The sequence below is a fragment of the Paroedura picta genome, chromosome 2 (assembly GCF_049243985.1).
Source record: "Paroedura picta isolate Pp20150507F chromosome 2, Ppicta_v3.0, whole genome shotgun sequence".
Taxonomy (NCBI): Eukaryota; Metazoa; Chordata; class Lepidosauria; order Squamata; family Gekkonidae; genus Paroedura; species Paroedura picta.
In genome coordinates, this window is record NC_135370.1 from 113,288,242 (window position 1) to 113,305,485 (window position 17,244).

Below are 17,244 nucleotides of genomic sequence, written 5' to 3' on the forward strand. Positions count from 1 at the left end.
CAAGATGGAGCTCTTCCACTAGGCATATGGTTGAGGCCAGGGCGACTCTTGGCGCTGTCAACTGTGGATCTCTAGCTGAAACCAACTAAGTCCCTCGCTCCCAGATAGAGAGTAATAGACCTTGCTGGACGGGGAGAGGGGAGTGGGTTATATATTTATTATCTACCATCGTGATATTGTGTTTTAATTATGTTTTAATGGGGTTTTATGGGATTTTATTATTCTTATAAACTTCTGTAAACCACCGTGAGACATTTGAGAGCAGCGGTATATAAATAAATAAATAACTATAAATAACTATATATAAACTAAAACTAAGATCCTGGCATCCGGCCCTACCAATTCCTGGCAAATAGATGGGGAAGAAATGGAGGTAGTGGCAGATTTTATTTTCCTGTGCTCCAAGATCACTGCAGATGGGGACTGTAGCAAAAAAATTAAAAGACGCTTGCTCCTGGGGAGGAAAGCTATGGCAAATCTAGACAGCATCCTAAAAAGCAGAGACATCACTCTGCCAACACAAGTGCATCTAGTCTATGGTCTTCCCAGTTGCAATGTATGGCTGCGAAAGTTGGACCGTAAGGAAGGCCAAACGTCAAAGAATTGAGGCTTTTGAACTCTGGTGCTGGAGAAGACTCTTGCGAGTCCCTTGGACTGCAAGGTGAACAAATCGGTCAGTCCTAGAGGAGATCAGCCCTGACTGCTCCTTAGAAGGCCAGATCCTGAAGATGAAACTCAAATACTTTGTCCACCTCATGAGAAGGAAGGACTCCCTGGAGAAGAGCCTAATGCTGGGAGCGATTGAGGGCAAAAGAAGAAGGGGATGACAGAGAATGAGGTGGCTGGCTGGAGTCACTGAAGAAGTCTGTGCAAACTTAAATGGACTCCAGGGAATGGTAGAGGACAGGAAGGCCTGGAGGATCATTGTCCATGGGGTCGTGATGGGTCGGACACGACTTCACAACTAACAACAACACATATAGATATACTGAATTTACTCAAATGCAAGATTTTTTCCTCAAAAAAGAGGTCATCTTTCCTATGCAAACAAGTTATAGTTAATAGTTTTAATGATAATTTTTATGGAAGTAATCTTCCTCTCAAGTTAATTTGTTGTGTGTATGCATTTATTTTGAAATGATCTGCCTGAGGAAGCCAGGAAAACGCCCCTTCCAAAGTCTGTCTTGTAGTTCTGCCTTTTTCCAGGGCATAAATACCTAGATCAAACACAAGTAAAGTTCCAACGTGGGTCTATTTGTTGTGGCTTTTCTGATACATTGCTGCATTGTCATTATTTCCTTACAAGGTAATGGATTTCTTTCTGCTCCTTTGACAGGTGGTCATTCTTCATCATATGTTGTCTAAAGCAGCTGTAAAAGCCAGGCCATCAGTTTTATGGTGTTACAAGAAAGAGCTGGGCTTCAGCAGGTAAAAGGATTGCCTTTTTCTTTTAAAGTAATTGGCAAAATGTTTTGAACTGTTAAAAAATAGATACTGGGTTTTGGGTAGGGCAATAAATAAATAAAAATAGCAGGCTAATTCTCCCTTCATTTTATTGGCATGAAGCTGATGATAACATCCTAAGCAGAGTTGTTTGAAGCCTATTGACTTCAGGGAATTTTGAAAGTATAACTCAATTTAGAATTGCACTGTTCATCTTTGTCTCCCTGTAGATCAGATATAACCCTCCTTTGCTGAATTTCTCTAAACCTCTCATGTAGTTCCCGTAATAGCATGAATGGTTAGTTTATTGTTCTTTGGAATGACTCTGACGGTTTCCCCTTGAAACTTCAGTGCCTGGATCCACCTAAGGACCTGTCTTTGTTTCAACTGCTAGAAATGGGCTACCACTGTTTTTTTAAGAGGATGTATATATCTAGTAGCTGGGGGATCCAAATAATTGTCCATCAGAGTTAGAACTAAGTCAATATGTGTTGCTCCTAATTAAAGATCATCATTTTAAATCTGATTGCTTTCCCCAGTAAAGACTTCTAATTTAATCTCCTTCACCCTCTCCAGCCACCGTAAGAAAAGGATGAGACAGTTGCAAAAGAAAATTAAAAGTGGGACTTTAGATCTGAAACAAGATGACCCCTTTGAGTTGTTTGTAGCAGCCACAAACATTCGGTACTGTTACTACAATGAAACACACAAAATTCTTGGGAATACGTTTGGCATGTGTGTCCTTCAGGTAAGAAGATGTTGTAAATTTCAGAGTCCTCATGAATTTTATGTCAAAAATGCTGCACTTGTCCCACTAAGTAATGTCTTTATTTAAATATTTCACCAAAATAAATTTAAAAGCGCTTACTTGAATGTTACTTAACACTTTGCACTTAAGTGTTACACTTGGTGTTTCTTAACACATTGTAAAGTTTACAAGGACTCCCTGGAGAAGAGCCTAATGCTGGGAGAGATCGAGGGCAAAAGAAGAAGGGGACGACAGAGAATGAGGTGGCTGGATGGGGTCACTGAAGCAGTAGGTGCAAACTTAAATGGACTCCGGGGAATGGTAGAGGACAGGAAGGCCTGGAGGATCATTGTCCATGGGGTCGCGATGGGTCGGACACGACTTCGCACCTAACAACAAAGTTTACAAAGTAAATGTACTCAGCATTATTTAGAAAATCCATAAAATATCATTTAAAACTTCTACAACATACAGTATTGCAAATATTCACATGAGACTAATATTTGGTTAGGTTTAGATTGACCAACTTTGGTTGTACCTACACAAGAATGACATAAGAAAAGTCAAGATGCAGGTCTTGCTGAACTGAACAGAGGGACATTCCACTCTTACATGGGTCCATGGATCTTTGGAACTGTGTGGTTGGATCCAAACCCTTGCATGAAGACAGCGGCTGCTGGTATTTTAAACAGCATATTGTTTTGTGTGACATAATCTGGTTATGCACACACCCCTGATGTGATCAGCAGCAATATTTTATTTACACACATTTAGACCTGTACAATAAATGCTGGGCTATCCCCTGGTGTGATGTTTCATGTTGTTTAGGGATCTTGTTCTGCTCAGGAAAAGTAGGGGGGAAGTACTTTTGCTGACTACTTCTTGTCTCCCCCCACCAGCCTTTGTGGAGGGAACTGATTATTCGTAAATCTCTAACTAGCTTTTCAAGGTCACTGGGAAGTGTGAAAAGGTGGGAACGAATCTTTTCTGTGGATTTGCCATCCACACAATATGTTTTCTTCCAAAGTCATCTGTAATTTTTTCCCAGGACTTTGAAGCCGTGACACCGAACCTGCTGGCTAGAACTGTGGAAACTGTGGAAGGTGGTGGCATAGTTGCAATTCTTCTGAGAACAATGAACTCCCTAAAGCAGCTGTACACAATGACCATGGTATGCCTCTCTGGGGTGTTTCCCCCTGTGCTTGAGAGACAACTTGGTAGCTCTCCATGTCTATATGCAGCTACACTACTGGCAGCTTGTTTTTCCACCAGTGTTTCTGTACCAAGGAATGGCGCTAATCGGTGAACTGAGGAAATCTCAGTGGTTTAATGCTAGTTTTTTCAGTCATAGAATCTAATCCAGATTTGGTGATATGCATCATCTCTCCGAGCATGTATAGACTATCCTCCTAAATGATTGTTATCCCCCCCCTCCCCTTTATGACACTATGTCTGTGTTTTTACTATATGCTGGACAAACTCATTCATCTGGTAGATATTTTTTACATTGCATGAGCATACTATGTATAAGATAATTTCTGTTTTAAAAGAAGTTGAGATACCATTAGAAATTTATCTCCCTGTGTTAAGTGCTGTTAAATGCTGTCAAGCTGCTTACATCTTACAGTGACCCTATGAATTAATGACACCCAAAATGGCCTGCCTACAGAATCATAACTTTGGATGTCCTAGTAGTTACATCTCCAGTAATTTAACAGCCTCTGAAATAGAGGGTAGGAACAAAACTAACACGGGGCTGCTTACTTTATCTTTTTTAAAAAAATGGTTTTAGGAGCAATTAATGCAAACTTTTCACAATAAAGTTTGTGGTATTGAATTAGCTTAACACATTGTCCTCTGTGTCACAGTAATCAAATTTCATTTTCTATTCTAGGATGTACATTCTCGATACCGAACAGAGGCACATCAGGATGTGGTAGGCAGATTTAATGAGAGGTATGCTTATAATTTTGCCCACTAAAGTAGGCATGGAGAGGGAAAGTATCTGTCTACCTGAGTAGCCTGTCAAAACTGATACCACGTTTGTTCTGGAGAGGAATGGGAAGGCGACTGTAAGCCCCTTTGAGCCTCCTTCGGGTAGGGAAAAGCGGCATATAAGAACCAACTCTTCTTCTTCTTCTTCATATTTTAAATCTTTATATTTATAAGCTTTCTCGTGGCCAAAGCTGATGTGATGGATAAATCTGTGTACTTATGTGTCCATGCATTCAGGTGTAAAAGGGAGGAGGGGCTTAATTTTTTGCACATAAAAGAATGTGTGCGGGAACCTAAGCCCTGGACGTACCATAACTCTCAGCATTCACTTGTATGAGGAAAAATTTTCTTTGCTTTTGTACTGGCAGAGAAATGAGCTGAAACAAGAACCTTAAAGCAATGGTTAGCAGTGAGATCAGGAAGAGCTAAGGACAGGGCTTAACTTCCCTCACTTGTGTGTTTCCCCCCCGTTTGTTTTCAAAATGTGCAAAAATATGTCAGTGAGTAAATGAGCAGAAATTCCACCACATATAATTTAACTCTTTGCTAGACTGCCATGTTTCACACTGGGGAAGACCAGTCAAATAGAAAACATGTATTTCTGAGAATTTAGTGTATTCTCTTGCCCTCTCTTGACCTTGGCAGTTAAGATTTCACCTTTTAAACTACAGAATTTTTACTGGTTAAGATGTTCCAATCTTATTCTGGAATCAGTATAACCTGGTTGTACAGGATAGGTGTACTTGGAGGAAAGTAGGGGTGAATTACTAAATCTGAAGTATTAAGATGTTAGTTCACATGTATTAAGATATTAGTAATCTGTACATTTTTGAGAGGCATTGTTCTGCTTAAACTCTCTGTTTAAATATACTGGAAGCTCATTGGTCACAACATGCAAGAGGGGGAATGTTCCACTCAGTGTCTAAGGCTTGCCAGGGACAAACTTGGGTACTAGTCTGTCTTCACATAGTTTAGTTTCCCTCTTTTGACTTGCATTATCCAGAGGGAAGTCTGTCCCACATAGATGGATGATAGGATAACGAAAAGGTTGCAGAGTAAGTGGTATCAGCTTATTAACTTTTCTGCTGGTGGTGTCTCTCTTGTCTCCTTATATAGATTTATTCTGTCTCTGGCCTCTTGTAAGACATGCATGGTAGTTGATGATCAACTTAACATTCTCCCGGTCTCTAGCCACGTTGCAAATATTGTACCTGTTCCACCCCGATCACAGGTTAGTATGTGTTAGATAGAAGTTGAAGCTTTTGGACTTTGACTATAAATGAAGTCATTTAACATCCAGTAAAGAAGAATCCAGTAAAGGAGCACATCATGAGAAAGGCAGGATTAGAGGAGTCACAAATTGGGATCAAGATTGCAGGGAGAAATAACAAACTTAGATATGCAGATGATACCACTCTAATGGCAGAAAGTGAAGACGAACTAAAGAGCCTGTTGATGTGGGTGAAGGAGGAGAGTGCAAAAGTTGGCTTGAAACTCAACATCAAGAAAACAAAGATCATGGCATCCGGCCCTCTCAATTCCTGGCAAATAGATGGGGAAGAAATGGAGGTAGTGACAGATTTTATTTTCCTGGGCTCCAAGATCACTGCAGATGGGAACTAAAGCAAAGAAATTAAAAGACGCTTGCCCCTGGGGAGGAAAGCTAGGGCAAATCTAGACAGCATCCTAAAAAGCAGAGACATCACCCTGCCAACAAAAGTGCGTTTAGTCAAGGCTATGGTCTTTCCAGTCGCAATGTATGGCTGCGAAAGTTGGACCATAAGGAAGGCCGAGTGTCAAAGAATTGAGGCTTTTGAACTCTGGTGCTGGAGAAGACTCTTGTGAGTCCCTTGGACTGCAAGGCGAACAGACCGGTCAGTCCTAGAGGAGATCAGCTCTGACTGCTCCTCAGAAGGCCAGATCCTGAAGATGAAACTCAAATATTTTGGCCATCTCACGAGAAGGAAGGACTCCCCGGAGAAGAGCCTAATGCTGGGACCGATCGAGGGCAAAAGAAGAAGGGGACAACAGGGAATGAGGTGGCTGGATGGAGTCACTGAAGCAGTTGGTGCAAACCTAAATGGACTCCGGGGAATGGTAGAGGGCAGGAAGGCCTGGAGGATCATTGTCCATGGGGTTGCGATGGGTCGGACACGACTTCGCACCTAACAACAACAACAAAGAATAATATTGTAAATTCATATAAGCCTTTTTGCTTAATTGGGCTTGAGCATGAGAACTTACTCTGCTGTTTGAGAATTTAACGATAGCAACTGTTTTGATCTGGGTGATTCTACTCATATATGTATTGTGTTCAATTTTGGGCACCCCAGTTGAAGAGGGATGTAGGCAAACTAGAGCGTGTCCAGAGGAGGGCAATAAAGATGGTGAGGGGTTTGGAGACCAAGTCGTATGAAGACAGGTTGGGGGAGCTTGGTCTGTTTAGCCTGGAGGGGAGACGACTGAGAGGGGATCTGCTAAGCATCTTCAAGTGTTTAAAAGGGTGCCATGTAGATGATGGAGCAGAGTTGTTCTCTCTTGCCCCAGAGGGACGGACCAGAACCACTGGGGTGAAATTAATTCAAAAGAAATTCCGTCTAAACATCAGGAAGAAATTTTTGCCAGTCAGTGTGGTTTCTCAGTGGAACAGGCTTCCTCGGGAGGTGGTGGGTCTCCATATTTGGAAATTTTTAAACAGAGGCTGGATAGCCATCTGATGGAGAGGCTTATTCTGTGAAGTTTCAAGGGGGTGGCAGGTTACAGTGGATGAGCGATAGGGTTGTGAGTGTCCTAGATGACCCATGAGGTCCCTTCCAACTCTATGATTCTATGTAGGAGGACAACCTGAGTCCTCAGGATATGGAGCTGAAGGAGTTAAAGGAGAGTCTCCAGGACACGCAACCTGTTGGAGTGCTCGTTGAGACCTGTAAAACTCTGGATCAGGCAAGTATTGCAATCACACTAGGGTAAGGTATAGATCGAGCCCAGGTCATTGTGGTGAACCTCTGTGGAAGTGTAAAACTTAAATTACGATCTCCCTCTTATAGATTTTTGAACCCTAAACTGTGGAACTTCCTTCCCCAAGAGCTTCCCCATTGTAAGCCTTCCAATGTCAATTTAAAACATGGGGAAGATTATTGAATAAGAGTTTTGTGCCTGCTTTTTGTTTTTAATAGTTTGCTGTATATTTTTTATTATTGTACATTTGTGTGAGCTGCCTCAAGCTTAACTTCTGTAGAATAGTGATATAGAAATTCCCTAAACAAAGTCGCTTACTATTTTATAGTTGTCAGCCAACCAGACATTCTGATTACTCTTTTCCTTATTGCTAGGCAAAAGCACTTTTGAAGTTCATTGAAGCCATTTCTGAGAAGACACTGAGAAGTACTGTGGCTTTAACAGCTTCCAGGGGGCGTGGTAAATCTGCAGCCTTAGGATTGGCTATAGCTGGAGCCGTGGCTTTTGGGTAAGCTTCTGGTTAGATACGCATGTATTTGCTTCAATAGCTAAAGTGTACTGGTATATGATCTACATTTTTTTCTTTCACTTTTAGTGACTGTTACAGACTTATGGTTTAAGGTTTTTGACTAGAAAGTTAGTCCTAGGAGCAATTTTTAACTATAAGGTGGAGCTGGCTTATGTAAGGTTTTCATGGCAAGAGGCTGTCAGAGGAGGCTTGCCATTGCTTCTCTCTGCGTAGCAACCCTCGACTTCCTTGGTGGTGCCATATCCAAGTACTCACCAGGGCTGACCTTGCTTAGCTTCTGAGATCTGATGGGATTAGAATAGCCAGGTCAGGGCCAAAACCATTTTGGAGAGCTATAAGTGAGCCCCTCTACCAGTTCGTGTCTAGGAGCACTGTGTCCTTTTCCTTTCCTGATGCTAAAGTTCTTTACCACTCACTCTAAGTCCATATGGCAGGGAGCTCTGAGATAGAGTTTCATGTTCTGCACACGATTGAGTTGCAGGGTATTCTGGTGAGGGGGGGCCTTGAAGGATAGAGGGAGGCAGCAGTTGGCTGCTGCCATGGGGGGCAACTGTTGCAGGGGAAGAAGGTTACTGGCCCTGCCCATAGTCAGCACTCTGAGCTGCTTCAGGCTTCATGGCCATGACCGGGGGAGGGGGCTAGATTTTTGAGTACACTTGCCACCTATGGGATACGTTAGTTTTTTTGCATAACTTTCTGCCTCTGGCAGCCATACCCCAGAACCACCCACAACCATGCCAGTGCAGGGGCTGCTGGGCCACCTGTGTGGAGTCACACCAGCGCCCAGTGGCAGTGGACCAGCACAGGGGGCCTATGCTAGCATAACTGGCCCTTATGCTGTTCTTTCTCGGAGATATACTGATATAAAGGTAATTTGTCTCCTTGAGCACCTCTCCCCCAGATTGCATTGTAAGAGGTTTATTTTGGCATATATTTTTGTGGACTAGAGTAGTGGTCCCCAACCTTTTTCAGGCTGGGGACCGGCGTCAGAATGGAGGGCAATTGCCCGGCTGTGCATGTGTGCATGTGCCATGCATGGCTGAAAACACGCACGTGCAGCACTTTCGCGCATGCGCGGCTTGGCCGCTCATGTGCGAAAGTGCCACGCATGGCGCGTGCGTGACCCTGCTTCCCTCTCCCCCCCCCTCCCATAGTAAGAAGCTTGCCGAGCCGCAAGCTTGTGGCCTGGTAAGTTTCTTACTGCGGGGAGGGGGGCGGGGAGAGGGAGCTGCGGCCCAGTGCCAGGGCCTTCGCGGCCCGGCACTGGGCCACGGCCCGATGGTTGGGGACCACCGGACTAGAGCACATTGATTAGGTGCCTGAAGCATATCCTTAACCAACAAATATGTATACATTGTCATGGGGGAGGGGAATGCCTTAATCAATTTGTTATTATTTTAACTTGTGTTTTTTTTGCAATTTCTAATATAGCTACCACTCCTAAATTATAACACTTCCTTCCATCACCCCCCACCCCTTTTGTGTGCAGCTATTCCAACATTTTTGTCACGTCTCCCAGCCCAGATAACCTTCACACCTTGTTTGAGTTTGTATTTAAGGGCTTCGATGCATTGCAGTATCAGGTAAGATGAGCATGTTTTTTGCAGAGCTTTGCTTTCGGATGACCAGGATGACTTTCTTAAACCGAGTCAGACCATTGATAACTTGTCAAGGCTAGTAGTAGCCATCCTAACTGGCCACAGTTCTCTAGGGTCTTGGTTGAGGTCTTTTCCTTTGCCTAGTGCCCGGACTTTCTAAAGATTCAGAGAACTGAACCCAGGGCCTTCTGCATGCAATCCCCCCCCCCCGATGTAGGGGGGCATGTAATCCCCCACTACCACTGATGTAGTAAAATTCTTAGATGTTAATCATAGTCACTTGAAATCACTATTGGTATTTATCTCTTTATTACATTAATATCCCCCCTTCCATAATGGAAGTCAAGGAGGTGCATGTCCAGAGGCCGACCCCTTAGTGCCAGCAAGGCTGCTGCATCAGGCTTCTTCAGATCTTAAGTTGTGGCCAGTCACCAGATTATGACAGGACTATTTTCGGTCAAAGGTTCCTACTAGTTTACATGCTGTCCTAACTGCCCCACAGGTGGTTCTCTGATTAGGTAGCTGAACAGATAATTAATGGTTGAGTCAGCCATCTCACAGTACTTAACATGTTACTTATGGGCCTTTCTGAATGATGTAGTTTTAATTGTGTTGCTGTCATGCTTGGTGCATTTAAGCCTGCTGGAGCCTTTGGTTCTAAGCCAGTGGTTCTCAGCCTATCTGATGGCGCGACCCACTTTGGGTCGCTGAGGCCGCCAGCACACTAGTGCTGCCACTCGGCTGCCACTGAGGCCGCCACTCGGCAACCCAAAGAGGGTTGTAGGGCTGCACACTCTGGCCGCTTCAGCGATTATGGAAGCCCGAGGCGTCTCGCAGTGTGGAGGGGAGGGGCAGGACTGGCATGCCAGCTGGCGCCCACATGCGGGCTTCCTTGAGCGCCAAAGTGGCCAGAGAGCACCCGGGTGTGTAGCCCTTACACCATTAGGAAGGCAGCAGCATCAGCGACCCCTGGGCAAAGGGTCAATCAACCCCCAAAAGGGTCACGACCCCCAGGTTGAGAACCACTGTTCTAAGCTCTCAATAGAATTGGCTTTCATGGCTGTGTGAGAGGCCAAACTGAAGTTAATGGTAAATCTACCTGCAAATAAGATCAAGTATCTATTTTAAAAAGATAAGTATTTTCACAGTTAGCGAATTCAGAAAAACATCTGCTTAGAATATCATTTTGAATTCTTTCCCTGAACTGTTGCTGATATTGCAATTGGTCAATAGATGGCAAAACCGGAGGTCATTGTATAAAATATTAATGTTTGCAGACTTATGCAGCGTCACACCCCCCAAAACTCATTGATTTCAATGGATTTAGAGTGGTGTAACTCTGTTTAGGATAGCTCTGTAATTCTAAGAGTTTTCTAGTTTTCACACATGCAAAACACGCAGTGGGGGAAGCAGAGTTCTGCCTTTTCCCGTTGCCTTCAGAGCTTGATGTGACATGGTGTGATTGCATGTACATATTCACGTGCCTGTGACTGATACAATGTTATCCATATCTTTCAACATAATTTTTGGAACGTGCCATATATTTTACCAAAAATAATAATGAAACTTTGATTGGCAGAAGTGATCCTGGTGTACCCCATTGTACTCTGGGAGCAGTTTGCCAAGTCAGTTAATGTTTGAAAATGGCCACTTTCAAGCACCTTTCCTCCCTTTTATTGTTGTGCTCTGCAGTTTTCACTTGGTTCTCAGATATTCTTGTTTGCTTTTATTTTCAAGGAGCACCTAGATTATGAGATAATTCAGTCTCTAAATCCAGAATTTAACAAAGCAGTCATCAGAGTGAATGTATTCAGAGAACACAGGCAGACAATCCAGGTAAATAATCTTTCATACATGTTTTCTTTTTCCTTTAAATGCCTTTTGATTTCTGGAATTCTTCATACACAATACCTACTTTGCAAGGACCAGGCAGTATTGCTTCTGCACAGCCAGGTTTTATTCGTTAAAGCAAACTTCTTTGGCAATTTTTTCATAGCTGTGGGTTTTGGAGAGCCAATGTGGAGAAATGCTTGCAGTGGACCGTGGCTGGAAAAATATGGGTTCAGATTCCCACTGTCATAAAGCTGAGCAGTGACCCTGGTCTATTCATATTCTTCTTGCCTAAGCTACTCCACAGGGTTGGTAGGATAAAGTAGAGAGTAAAAATTACATAGGATCATTTCCTGTGATCCTTGTTTAAACAAAGTAAGACAATTTGCAAACTGTATGTCGCTGTCTTCAGCTATGGCCAAAAACAATTCTAGGGTTGATCTAAGGAATTAAATTGGGCCTATCTCTGCAGTAAGTGATGAACAAAAGTTGTGTGTTTCAAGATCCTAAAATCTCATTTCCCCCTTTTTTTCTGACAAGTATATACACCCTGCTGATGCTGTGAAACTGGGTCAGGCTGAACTTGTGGTGATTGATGAAGCTGCTGCTATTCCCCTGCCGCTGGTGAAAAACCTCCTTGGCCCTTACCTTGTATTCATGGCTTCTACAATCAATGGGTAAATATTCTGTCTGGGTAGGGGACTTGGGTCAGTGCTGGAGCATGTCCTTTTTGTGTTGAGGGCCACAGTTCAGTCCCTGGCATCTCCTTCGAACGGATTGTGGGAAGCAGGCCATTCCCTGCTAAGATTCTGGAGAGTTGTTCCCAGTCGGAGTAGACAGTACTGCACTATTATGGGCCAATGATTTGATTAAGCGCAAGGTTTCATTTCGCTAGATACACACAGTCCTGTCTCAACACTGTTGTGAAGACTTCTGTGAATCTTGCTAGATGAAGAGCAATGCATCTTGGTAGTTTGGGCTTTGGGATAGTTGGATTATGTTGGCACAAAGACATAACCTGGAAAATGTTGAAATCTCTGGCGCTCTGATGGGTGGATCTGTCTGTCAGGAGAATCTCCTATTGTTAGTATTTGAGAGTGCACAGGGATGATCCTTTGTGGGAGTGTTCTGTCTAGAAATACCTTCCTGTGGCTAAAGAGAGAATTTTTCATGGTTTCTGTTCAGTTGCTTCTATGGGCTTTTCGCAGAATAGAGTTAAGGCTTCAGAAACTGGAGCACAAATAATACAATAGATAACACAAGGCTGAGAACACCATTGATGGACCAGAATTGATCCCTAGAAGCAGTAGATTCATTCTCAGAGGACAAGCTGGAGGTCCATTCAAATTCACCTCCTGCAGTGCTGGAGGCCTACAATCAGCTGATGGTAGAGAAGCTGATCATTGTTTTCCAGGCACCTGGGACCCTCTTAATGCTGTTTTCTGTCATGACTACACAGACCTCCATGCTATGGCTGGGACACAGATCCCTGGAATCCTCACTGTCCCTACTACCCTTGTTGCCCTTGCCAGTGAGCAGAATAAACCTAATGGATTTGGACTGTCACTTTGACCATCTTATCTAAGATTGGGTTACTCCATTCACATTTTTAGTACTTACCACATTGGTATGCATATCAGCCTCAGAACCAACAGCTACCACCTTGTCCCTACCAACTTGAAAGCCACTGGATTGGAACCTACTGCTACAAAGCTGTATATAATTTTGGCACCAGTCATTCTACGTACCACTGACCCTGTACTGAAACACAAGCCCTGACCCTTCTAGGAAAGAACTGAACAAGACAGCATGAATCCCCCCTCTAGATCTGGGTGCTGGCATCTCTGTGTTAAGGGGTAGTGGTGGCATCAAAAATCATAGTCCTCGTAGGTTATGAACAGCACTCTGTGCAGGCATATGAAGTCTACACTGCCTCTTGAATAACATCAGTTACAACCTCCTCTGTGAGGCACAAAGGTCCCAGCCTAGTTTTCTTTAACAGGATAGTGATTTCTAGGTGGAGAAGAAGGAAACATGACATCTCCCCACCACCACCCACCCACCCACCCACACTCTCATGTGGAACAGAGTCAGGAGATGTATACCATGTGAATCTTCCAGTCATGAAGTTTCTGCTGCTAGCTATACATTAAGGATTAATACTTGTTTCTGTCTCCAGTTGATTGTGTATGTTGATGTTTTAATAGCTATGAAGGCACTGGCCGTTCTTTGTCTTTGAAGCTGATCCAGCAGTTGCGGCAACAGAGCGTACAAACACAAGCCAGCGTGACAGCTGAGAACAAAACAACAACCACCGCAAAACTCTCTGCAGGTATTTTTTCCTGGGTTGCACTGCATGAGCTCTAGGTTGCCAATCTGCTGTTTTCATGTGTGTTTGTTTTTCTTTCCAAATCTGTACAGTTCGTACACTGCATGAAGTTTCCCTCCAGGAATCCATTCGGTATGCCCCAGGAGATCCTGTTGAAAAGTGGCTAAATGACTTGTTATGCTTAGATTGCCTCAACATTACTAGGATCATATCTGGTTGCCCATTACCCGAGACCTGCGACTTGTATCCTTTCTGGCGTGTGTGCAACATGTAGTGATTTAAAGCTTTGTAGTATCTACATGAGGTGGAAACTTTAGCTTTGTGTCCCTGGCACTTTGAATGTGCATCCTAAGTGTGCTCTAAGGCAGTGGTCCCCAACCTTCATCTGGTCGGGGATCGCCTCCGGGGGTAGGGGAGAGCCAGCGGCCCAGCTGCCGCTCATAAACGCGCATGCGCGTTTTGGCCACCAGGTGGCGCTAACACGCATGCGCAGAGTTGCTGCACGTGCACGTTTTGGCCACCAGGGGACGCAAACGCGCATGCGTGGCAGTTCCGCACATGCGCGTTAGCGTTGCTAGCGCGCCGGCTGCCGCGTCGGCTGCCGTGCCGGCCTCTTTCCCCCCCTCTTGCTGCAGGGGGGGGAGGCAGGCGCAGCCGCCGGCGGCCCGGTACGATGGCCTTTGCGGCCCGCTACCGGGCCGCAGACCGGGGGTTGGGGACCCCTGCTCTAAGGGATTGGTTACCATAAGGCCTGCCAGTGAGACTTTACATGGCACGGCTTGGGTGTTTGTCCTACTTTACCATAACTGTATCATGACTGGGTATAAACATCCCTATGTGTGTCTCTTTTGCTCTTCTTATTTGTCCTCTTTGGAAAGGATGTGGATGTTGGGTCTGAAACATACATGTGTGGGTAAGCATTGCGGAATGTACATAGGGAGCCAGCACTCAAGGTCTATAGCAAAGTGCTTTGCATGTCCAATTGGAGTCAGTCCCATTACGTTCAGTGAGCTTGGATTCACGTTAGGCATGCATGGGACTGCAGCTGAAGACTTACCGCCTTCCAAGGCCACAGGGAGAGTGTTTGTGCTGGGAACCATCTCTCTCTAAGTTTTGAGGCCAGTCCCATCCTTTTTATAGTAATCCTACCCCTAAAAAAAACACCTTTTCATTAAAATAGGCATCTCAATAAACCTAAGCTAGAGTGGTTAGGATGTCTGACAGCTTTGTTTGTCTTGCTCATATATTGGTAGGTACTCTGACGGCTATAACCTTATTCAGTAGCGGAGAAAACATTGTGTCTCCTCCTCCAAAACTTGGAAAATTTTAAAAGCAAAGCAGCTTGGAGGGATGACTACTTTAAGTGCCCCTGTGCTCTTTTGTTGCAGGTCATTTCTCGTTTTTTGTGTGTGTGCATGCATGCACATGTACATGCATTGCTTCTTCCTTGGAATCATAGAGTTGGAAGGGACCTCCAGAGTCATCAATCCCCTGCAGAATGCAGGAAATTCACAATTTACTGTGTGTGTTGGCTAAGGCATCTCTGCAGTTTGGACTGCCATTTCAATGTTACCTCTTGACATCAAGAAAAGGTTGCTGGCAATGAAATGGAACAGGCTAGTGAGGCAGGATGCCTTCTCCCTTGTCAATGAGTGATTATTGTCAAAGGCCCTTAGCAGAGTGCACGGCACCATAGCAGATAGAGATCAGATAGCGTGGCCTCCCTCAGTAGTGTTTTCCCTTAACCTGCGGCATTTAGGTATTATGTGAACAGAGACACCCTCTTCTGCTATCACAGAGCATCAGAAGCTTTTCTTCAGAGGCTGATGGCGCTGTACGTGGCCTCTCACTACAAGGTTGGTGGTGCTGTTTGTTTTCCTGTTGGGAACAGTGATTTGCAACTTTCCAGTGAAAGCTCTGAGAAATAAAATGTTTGGCATAAGTTGTGTCCCCCTCCCCCTCCCACACCTTTTGCTTTTTCAGTCAGTTGTTTGCATAGTTAGAAAAAATTCCTCTCTGTATTATCTATTGAAAACAGAGATCTTTGCTTTTCTTTTTACTCTATGGCTATTCAGTGTAGGTGCTAGGGGTGTGCAATGTTTTTAGTTGGTACCTTTCAGTTCGAGTTTATTCTATCAAAAGGAAAAATTCAGGATTTCCAAAAAAATCCTGGGTTCCAGTAGACCCTAGAAGAAAAATACCGACTTAGAAAAACCCAGAAAACTGTGCAAAACTGGGCTAGTAGGAAACAATTTGCTCCCCCATGAGCACAGAGAATCCTGGCCGGGCTGTCTTCTCCTGCATCCTGTTCTAAACCAAGGCGAGCCAGCAGGAACAGGTGATTCTTGGGTCGAGAGGTGGGAGCACTCCATTCCGCCTTCCTGCTGTTTTTAAACCTACCTGGTAATTCTCAAATATATCTGGGATTTCTTTCACATTTTTCATTTGCCACGCCAGTATCTACCTGAAATATACCAATAAGTTATATTTAAGGTAGATTTTCTGCTTGGGTAGAGCTGGATGTGCACTACTAGTTGCTGTTATGGGCCTGGTAACTAGGAAATGCTGTAACGTATGAAGGAAGGATAATGCCTAACATGATGTTAGGTTGCATTCTGAAGAAATACTTGTGCAATTGGCAGAGTGCATTTAGGAAACTTTAGGCAGGAATTAGAGTAATTGATTAATCAGCCAGGGAACAGTGAAGAGTAGTTGGCATAGCCACCTTGAATATTTTTATGGGCATCTATTTTAAACAAATGAACACAGATCACTGACTGATTTCTCTGTCCTCTTCTATCGCTTCTGACTTGGCACCTAGAAGATATTGCCAGAATACTGCCAAGATTTTATTTCTTATAGCCTTTAATATAGTCCAAGATGAGTGTGCTCAAGAAGGCTCTCTTAGTTTAGTTTCATGGCTTCCTGTCCATATTGAAGAAACAGCTGAATGGAAGGCATTCCATTTGGGTGTGGGCTGCTGAAAGGTGTAATGATGCAAAAAGAAAATAGTGCATTGTCACTCTTTTGTTTTTTTAAGGCATTAAATCCTACCATTCACAGAACAGCCCATTCCCCCTTTCCTTTCTTCCACAGCCTCCTGAGCGCCCCAAAAGCTGTTCATAAAGTAAGGGGGGGTACCTTTGGAAGTTGGTGTGGAGGAGATGGTGAGCTGCAGCATGAAGAGGAAATTAGCAGAAATCACTCCTTCCTATCTTACTTGAGGGTGTTTGTGAACAAAGCAAGCACTGATGCAGGGAGGGATTCCTGTCCATTTTTCCTTGTTGCAGCCACCTGCACCGCATCCCACTCTATTCCCCAAGGCTTCCCTGACCTTCTGAAGCAGATTGTTAGGGCCCAGGAGGCCGCAGGGAGAGAGATGCCCTTCTATAATGTCCTTCTATTTGTGGTTCATAACCCATTTTATATATTGTGCTTAAAGTCTGGATAACTGCTGTGTATTTGTTGTAAATAACAGTTGTTGGTTTGGTGAGACAATTATTTATGCCAAACCATGTTATTTTGGATCCAATAGACCATCAGCAGAAGGCATTGTCAGTCATGGAATCCCCCTCCCCCAGTTGCTTCTGACCTGGGAAGACTGATTCCCAGGTTGTAGGATCAATGTGGTCCAGTAGCCATGTGGGTTGGGGGACTCCAGGGAGGAAAGGGCAAAATTGCAGCAGCAGTGGGGAAGGGGCGTAAATGTACTTCCTTCTACCTCTTTTATGCTGCCCCGTGACCTGCATAGCTCTTCCTGAATGTGAACAAAGAATTCCAAATTCACTGATGTGGAGATGCAAGTCCCAGTTGC

General features: G+C 44.1%; 1 protein-coding gene across 3 annotated transcripts in view; it reads left to right on the forward strand.

Moving 5' to 3' along the window:
* Positions 1-17,244, forward strand: part of NAT10 (N-acetyltransferase 10) — a 33,696-nt gene that overhangs the window by 3,363 nt on the left and 13,089 nt on the right. For all 3 annotated transcript variants that reach the window (XM_077322129.1, XM_077322127.1, XM_077322128.1), the window contains exons 3-15: positions 1,337-1,428; positions 2,020-2,191; positions 3,240-3,362; positions 4,086-4,147; positions 5,303-5,417; positions 7,022-7,129; positions 7,519-7,652; positions 9,163-9,256; positions 11,009-11,107; positions 11,642-11,778; positions 13,309-13,433; positions 13,523-13,673; positions 15,190-15,286. In XM_077322129.1, coding sequence (XP_077178244.1) covers positions 1,337-1,428; positions 2,020-2,191; positions 3,240-3,362; positions 4,086-4,147; positions 5,303-5,417; positions 7,022-7,129; positions 7,519-7,652; positions 9,163-9,256; positions 11,009-11,107; positions 11,642-11,778; positions 13,309-13,433; positions 13,523-13,673; positions 15,190-15,286 — 1,509 coding nt within the window. The remainder of the gene's footprint in view (positions 1-1,336; positions 1,429-2,019; positions 2,192-3,239; positions 3,363-4,085; positions 4,148-5,302; positions 5,418-7,021; positions 7,130-7,518; positions 7,653-9,162; positions 9,257-11,008; positions 11,108-11,641; positions 11,779-13,308; positions 13,434-13,522; positions 13,674-15,189; positions 15,287-17,244) is intronic.